General features: G+C 47.2%; 1 protein-coding gene across 1 annotated transcript; it reads left to right on the plus strand.

Moving 5' to 3' along the window:
* Positions 1 to 3: 3 nt before the first annotated feature.
* LOC104617389 (probable G-protein coupled receptor 173) lies at positions 4 to 1,898 on the plus strand (the record flags this gene model as incomplete). Its single annotated transcript, XM_010282701.1, has 1 exon — positions 4 to 1,898. A coding segment is annotated over one exon (840 nt), but the record flags the coding sequence as incomplete, so codon positions are not given.
* Positions 1,899 to 8,079: the final 6,181 nt, after the last annotated feature.

An 8,079-nucleotide genomic window follows, 5' to 3' on the forward strand; every position in this document is an offset into this window, starting at 1 on the left:
GTGCTGGCCTTCCTGGCCGTGCTCTTCTGCTTCCACGCCGCCTTCCTGCTCTTCTGCGTGGGGGTCACGCGCTACATGGCCATTGCCCACCACCGCTTCTACGCCAAGCGCATGACGGGCTGGACCTGCCTGGCTGTGGTGTGCATGGTGTGGACCCTCTCCATGGCCATGGCCTTCCCCCCTGTCTTTGACGTGGGCACTTACAAGTTCATCCGGGAGGAGGAGCAGTGCATCTTCGAGCACCGCTACGTCAAGGCCAATGACACGCTGGGCTTCATGCTCATGCTGGCGGCTGTCATCGCTGCCACCCACCTGGTCTACATCAAGCTGCTTTTCTTCATCCACGGCCACCGCAAGATGAAACCGGCCCAGCTGGTACCAGCCATCAGCCAGAACTGGACCTTCCACGGGCCGGGAGCCACCGGCCAAGCAGCTGCAAACTGGACGGCTGGCTTTGGCAGGGGGCCCACGCCACCCACCCTTGTGGGCATAAGACAGGCCACCCACAGCCAGATCAAGAGACTGCTGGTGCTGGAGGAGTTTAAGATGGAGAAAAGGCTCTGCAAGATGTTCTACATGATCACCTTGCTCTTCCTGCTCCTCTGGTCCCCTTACATTGTGGCCTGCTACCTGCGGGTCTTCATTAAGGCCAGCTCCATCCCCCAGGTCTACCTGACCACCTCCGTCTGGATGACGTTTGCCCAGGCAGGGGTCAACCCCATCCTCTGCTTCATCTTCAACAAGGAGCTCAGGGTCTGTCTCCGAGCCCACTTCCCATGCTGCCAAAGCATCCAGAGCACCCAGGGCACCATCCTTTGTGATCTCAAGAGCTTTGGGATGTAGTGGGGCTTTTCTCTTTCTAAAAAAGAAAGATGGATACCATTTTCCATGTTTCTGCATATGATCTCAAGAGAGTGTGACCTGTGGGGGACATACTAAACCACCACCCAGCACCCAAACCTTAGGCTGTAAGAAGCTATTTTAATTTATTTTTCTATATTTTGCGTATGCTCTCTTCAGAACATAAAAGATTGCTGTCTATGGGAACAGGCACTTGAGCAGAACACCCCCAAACCTTAGGCAGTAAGAAGCTGTTTTTCTTTGTGATGTGTGTGGTTTTTAAAAACAAAACAGGGCTCCGAGTTTCTGGTCTTGCTTCTAACGTTTCTAGACATAATTCCAACAGATACGGATTAAGGCCATGACATTTTTTTTGTTTTCCTATTCCTGTCTGTTTTGATAAAGGCTTAACAATTTTACTCATGTAATATTTGATAAGGGCCAAGACAATTTTATACTAAAGTTATTTTTGATGACCTCAAGAGGTGTTGTTTTATTATTTTTTGATTTTAAGTGAAGAACAAGAAGAGGATGTTCCTAGTGTGGTCAGAAGGCGGTTTTTGGTGGGAGCTGTTGGGTTCATTCATTCTCAAATGGTTTGAGTATTTGAAGCAGTTACTTATAACTTTTGCTTGATGTGCAAACAGTGTAGAACTAATTTCAATTTTCTTGTTGCACTATTCATTTGGTAATATTTCAGAACTATTTGTGAAATGTGATTTTAAAATAACAACTTTAAAAATAAATCAACAATAGCAGTTTTTAAAACCTAGATTGAAATTCATATTTTACTGCCTTTATAGGAAGTTATCTACAAACCTGGGTAATACTTGTACATTTTGACTGTTTTCTTTAATAAAATATTGAAAACCTTTACTGTATGTAATTGTTTCAGAATGGCAGCATTCTGCTTTGCTGACAAATAACTTGTGTATGTGGAAGGTTGTATGTCTTGTGTCTGAGTAGATTTCACAGCTGAGGTTATTATGGACAAGCACAATCCTTATTTGCTGTTAGATCTCAATTTAGGTGTTTATACCAATAAAAGTGACTAAAGCTATTTTTAAGAAGACTTAAGTTCATGATGGGCAACAGGTTTAAATAGCACAATTCTTCGTGTCTGCTGAAACCAAATTTCTGTTTTAGCTAGTTGCTTTTCTGTTAATGCTAGAAAAGAGTGCCTAATTGTGGATTGTTGATTTTACTTGGCAAAGCCATTTTTAAACGTGGTGGCTTGGTTAATACTGTACTCATTTGTAAACTATGTTCTTAACAGGTGATTTACATTTATTACGCGTGGCATTTTAACCTGCTTCACTGTTCTACAACGACGTCTCTGAAAGTATTTTAACCGGCAGCGTGATGGCAGGATCCTGACAGAACTTTTGAGCCGTCTCAGAGGCGGCTGTTGCTGATGCACTTGCTTTCTGATGTATCGCGTAACGTTTAACGAACGCCGATCACCGCAGTGCTGGAGCAAGTCGCACACAAAATGCCAGAGAGAAGCTCAATTTCCATGAAGAAATCTGTGCTAAGCGTATTTCTGTAGAGAGGAGTCCAAAGTTGTTAGATGTCAACTGAGAACCAGTTGTCCTGCCTGTGAAGTGAGCACAGCAGAGACATGTGTGACAGATCAGAAGAGGGCTAAGGTGGCAGCTTCAGATTTAGGCAGGGAATGAAATGAGGTGGGGCTTCTGCTTTGGTTTTATGGCTTGCTTTCCACCCCCAACTCAGATCTGAACACCAGAGAGGCGACATTTCTTAAAGTGCATACTGAGAAGTTTGCAATTTGAGCTCTCGGCAGAGCTGCAGAGAAGGTAGGCAGGAGGGAGATGGAGCTGTGCTGGTACTGCCAGAGCTGGGCTAAGAAATATGACCGTGGATGGGGTATCTCGAAAACAACATGAGACTTACTTAATGATCATTTCTAAAGCTGTTTGAAAACGCATCTGGGTACAGAAGGAAAGCTGTCAAGAGCTTCGGACCACAGAGCAGAAGTTGGTTACCAGTGCTAATTGTTTTTTCATCCTGGAATATCAGATCATAGCTTAGTGAGTCTTGGAGAGTAATGGCGTAAAGTTGTGTTACAAAGACTGAGGGGCAAGGCATCAATGCTGTTGCTGGGAACGGTGTTCCAAGTATACCTTATGTACCTGTTTTCTAGGTCTTCTCAGCAGCGTTCCAACTTTTGCAGAATTTTATTTTCTTAAAACTTAAAAAAACTTCCTCTGTAGAGGCCTAGCACTGTGATCTCTAACTCAAAACTTGCCTTCTCTTTCCTAATCCTGCTGGTTCCCAAGCCAGTGTTTTCTTTCTCTCAATCTGTTAAAAATGCCTGATATTTTGGCGTCCTATCTCTCTTCCAGGCTATAAGTAGTATGGTTATGATTCTATTTAAACCACAGAGATGGGAGAATAGTTATTTTAAAACCTCCTTAAAAGCTGCAAGGACCAGATTTTTCACTTCTAGAAAAATTAAGCACAAGTTGTATAGTCAATCGTATACGCGGGGGATGAAAAATCCCCTTTGGGTGACCTGATGGTTTTATTTAGGCTTGGCTTATCAATATTCAATACTGCTGTACTGAATGCCTATCTCTGTGCATAGGCATCCCCCATCCTGGCGATACCCTCGCTAGATGGGCGAGTCCAGTTCTTGCCCACTGAGGATAACGGATGCTTTGCTGTCACCCGTCACGGGCAACCAGGCCCAGCCTTGCTACAACAAAAGGATACAAAAAAGTTTAAAAAGGGTATCTGCATACCATGCCTTTTGCTTGCACGTAGCTTCGAGGGATGTCTCAGGACTTCTGACATACTCTGCGGGCAGAATCAGCGCTGCTTGAAGTTAATTTTATATTTTGGGTATTTGCAATACCAGGCAGATTATGATCCTGGCCATGCTAGTACAAAAGAGAAAGAACTCCAGTAGCTTTAATTCAGGGTTTAGATGGGTGTTGTACAATAGGGCTTAATTCCAGAAAACGTGAAACTAAATATCAAGGACAGGCACATGGCAGAAAATGAAACGGTACTCTGTGCCGGCACACCAACAAACTACTACTTTGCAAATCTATCCCGCTGGCTGAGAGCGCACCAAGAAAGTATGAAAAATCAGAAGGGGCTGGAGAGACACCAGAGGATAAATATTCCTTCTAAAATATGAGAAAAGATAAGAAAGTTGAAAAAAAATAGCATTTCCAAAGCACAGTATCAACATTTTCTTGCAGCATCCTTTAGTCTGCGTATGGGGACAGTGGGTCACAAAGATTAAATGCTTTGACCAAGATCAGAGAAGGGGTGTCGGAGAGGATGAAAACCTGCTCTGGATAACAAAAGTAGACAAAAAATGTTAAGAGAACGGGCTGAGCACAGGGAGCCATCCCCGATGCTGCTGGGACCTGCGAGGGGTGGCTGTAAGCCTCCATGCCCCCAGCTGCCCATCCAAAAGCCAGAGTGCTGCTGGTCTCGCTCAGAAGCGCTGCAACTCCATGAGAGCTGGGTGTTCATAATTATTTCCCACGTCCACGTGAGAAGCTATTGCAGCTTGTTGTGCAAGTCCTGGGCTCACTTGCGAAAGTTCGTGTGGTCTGAAACCTTCTCCCCGTCCCCACTGGCCAAAATGCAAAGTACTTGGAGGGTCTGGTGAGCTGCCTGGCAGCGGGGCTCTCCCAGCTCTTCCATCCACCTGTGCTTGACCAGAACATAGATCAAGTCCTCTCCCTGCACCCCTCCAGGCATACGTATGATAGTTTGCCATGTTCTGGGCAACACGGGTGCCGAGTATCACAGGAAATGCCAAGATCATCTCCCCCAGAGATTCTCTGCGGGCTGGCTCAGAGGTCACAGCGTGCTTGCTTTTGCATATCTGTGGTGAAGAATTGCTGTTGCAGAGAGCTGTGCTGCTCTGGAAAAATCTCCATTGCTGCTGGCATCTTCGCTCACTCACCAGGTATTTAACACATTCCTTGCAAACGTTCCCAGTCACAGTCTTGCTGTGCTGAAATCAGTGGATGTTTTTAGCATAAACTTCAATGTCAGGCCACCTTGAAAAATGACACGGGTCTGAAATCTCACCAAGAACTGGCGATGGCCATCTCTCGCTTTACAGCACTCAAAGGTCGGAGCACTGTGGGGTGCTGCTGGCTCTGCTGTTAGGTTTGGAAAGAGTTTGCTGGGGAAGGGGCTGAAATATTTGGCCCCCACCAGATTATGTTGTTGGGTACAGGTCTTATCCAGTGGTCATGCTAGAGGTGAAGGACGAGCAGGGGGAAGCACAGCCCACAAGCTGTCATCGTTTGCTTTTCCAGTACCAGGCCTGCACCAGGGGAGACGAAGCTGCCTCCCAGAATGGTGTGAAGTCAGTAGCTTTGAGGAAAAGGGCAGGAATTTGGCTTAGTCTGATAGCGACAAGTCTTTCCTGGGGCTCTACCTGGATGTGATACAGCTACACCTCCAGAAGACTGCTCTGCCATATGCTGCGGGACTGCCCTGGGACACGCCGTGCGGAGCTCAGAGGAGAGCAAAGCTGGCATTTTCCTTCCCTTCCCAGCAAAGGATGCACGGGGTTTGGCTGGACCTCTGCCACTTGCCCCCTGTGGCTAAGCACAATCGCCTTGCTCCTGTGGAAGCACCTGCACTTGCTCAGAACTGCCAACAAACCACTCCGAGAGACGTGGCTCTGGACAGAGTAACAGCCACATACTGGCAGAACGCCATGTGAAGTATCTCAAGGCACTTCATTAACTTAGGCTGCAGATCAGATGATGCTGTGACATACCAGAATACTCCAGAAACCGTATTAGATAGTTATGCTGCAAATAAAATTATTTGAAACACAGCAGGGGGGCTGTTTTCCAGTAGAGGTCCCCCCAAATCCTCAATTTTAGCAGTTTCCTTTATAGTTGGTCTAAATACTGCACAGGCTACAATTAACTCAATTGTGATACGAACCAGGAAGCATCTCCTACGCTATACTGTTCTTAAGCTTCAGAATATTGTAAAGTATACAACAACTTGACTAAACGGAGCCATCCGAGAAAGACCATCAGTGAAGGTGGTCTCTTAAAAGCCGGCACAGAGTCATACTGGGCTGGGGCTGTGCCAATGGAAGCCTCACCCCAAACATCCTTTTATGCTGGTGACCTCTGATGCCATGTCATTCATGAAGGACCTTGTGCAGAGTAAATCCTTACTCATCCATCAGTTTTAGAACTGGTAACCAGGAGCTGAATTTCCAGCAGGCCTGATGTCTGCAGCGCTCTGACTTTCCCTAAAGCTGGTGATGCTGAGCATCTCTGAGCCTATTTTCACTTGGTACAAGTCATTAACTGCCCCACACCTCAGTACTTTTTCAGAAAAATTATTAATTATTCTTACTCACCTTTGTAAAGCACAGAACTAGTGATGGCGAGAGCAGAGCATTATCACGGGTGAACAATCGCTGACTACATAAGCTTTCATCACTTAACTTTAAAGTCAAGCTAAGACTTTAATGCAAGCTGTTGCATTTCTGTATTTCTATTCATGTTTAATGACCTCAGTACTTGCACTCTGTCTTTGATCTTGTGAGTCATGCATGGTTTTACTGTGGATGTATTTATCGGAAAGCCACTTTCTTCAGTGCCACATTTTTCACCTCTACCGTGACCAGGTTGATAGCGCAGAGCACTTTGTGTAGGAGGCTTTCAAGTTCAAAGCTAGTCTTGCAAGGGCACAGGGAAGCTGTGAAGTCCCAGTTAATTTTAGGCAGTCATCACAGCACTAATAGAGCAGGCAGAGATCAAGAGATTGCCCGGTGAAGAGAAAGCCCATTCTAAAGTTTCTGAATGTTATTTACTGGTGTGTCATGTTAAAAAAAAAAAATCCTCTGTTTGTGTGAGGATGATTAACCATTGGAACAAATCATCCGGGGAAAAAATGGATCCTCCATCTGTGAGACGTGCAGCGTGAGCCTGCGCGCCTGCCCACGGCACACCTGCCCGGGAGCCTGCTGCCTGCCCAGCCGGGGTCCCCGCACCGCGTCTGGGGCTCAGCCTGGGCACGCGGGGGGGAAAAGAAATCAGAAGCACCAGGAAACAGCACCAGAGCCCTTTCAGTCTCACGGTGATTCGCTCCTTCCTTTTGCTAACTGTTTTACAACACCCAGTTTATCATACCTTATAAATACCAGTGCTTGCTTCTCTCAGAAATTTTAGCAGAGGTAGAGCTAAAATGGATTTGTCATTAAAAAAAAAAAATCCAGAGAGGGAAAACAGGAAGATTCAGAAGGAAGTGCTGAAGTCTGGGTGCTTTCTGACAGTGAGAGGAAGAGGAATGATTTAGTGGAATATTACCTCACTCCATCGAACCACTCAATCTGTCCCCATCTGTCACCGAGTGCTTGCTGGAGGGTGATGCAAAGGAAGCAGTTGAGTAGCTTGATAGTCGAGTAAATCAACTGGGCTTTTTCCCTTTCCCCCCTCATTAGGCTTTGCACGCTCGTGCTACACGGCGGGTCCCCCCGCATGCTGCGCCGAAGGGGAAGGCGGAGAGGGGACAGTCCCCTGGGTGCCATGGGGCTGCTCCGGGTGCCCGCGGGGCCGAGCTGCCCCGGCAAGCGAGCTCCAGCAGAGCCGCCGGAGACATCTGGGTGTGGAGGAAGGCGGATGAACGCGTGATGCCTTCAGCCAAGCTGTGGTGTGGCTGAAGGGGGAGAAGGTGGGCACCCGAGCCAAGGAGCCAGCCGCGTTGCAGGCAGAGGTATAGCTTGGAGCCACGCTGCAGAAGCAAGGAGGGACACGTTTAGGCTGAGCATCACCAGCACGCTTCCCGGCAGGAGCCGGGCTCTGCAGGACCTGCCCGCCGCGCTGCCGGTGGGGATGGAGGTCTGGGCGCTTTTGTCCCCCCTCCCAAGATCCTAAACGCACAGCCAGACAGACTTTTTCTTATTCTCCGTTTGTGCAATATCTGTCTGAGCATAAGTGCTGATGTAAACCAAATCCAAACAGTCGAAGGCTCTGTTGCAATGTGTGAAAGGCTTGTTAGTGACTTCGGGGAGTTTAATGAAACCGGGGTGGGGAGGGAGGTGAAATTATGACACCACCGCAGTCAGGAAGTTTTGCCATTGAATTTGAAGGGGTGGGGGACCTTCCTGTCAAGGTTTCACCCATGTGAGAAAAGAAATTGGGGAGGGAGACAAAAAAAACCCCCTACTAATTTGACAGGATGCGGTGAAATTTGTGGTAAGCGTGAGCAGGC

This window comes from Phaethon lepturus, unplaced genomic scaffold (genome assembly GCF_000687285.1).
Source record: "Phaethon lepturus isolate BGI_N335 unplaced genomic scaffold, ASM68728v1 scaffold2952, whole genome shotgun sequence".
Classification (NCBI taxonomy): domain Eukaryota; kingdom Metazoa; phylum Chordata; class Aves; order Phaethontiformes; family Phaethontidae; genus Phaethon; species Phaethon lepturus.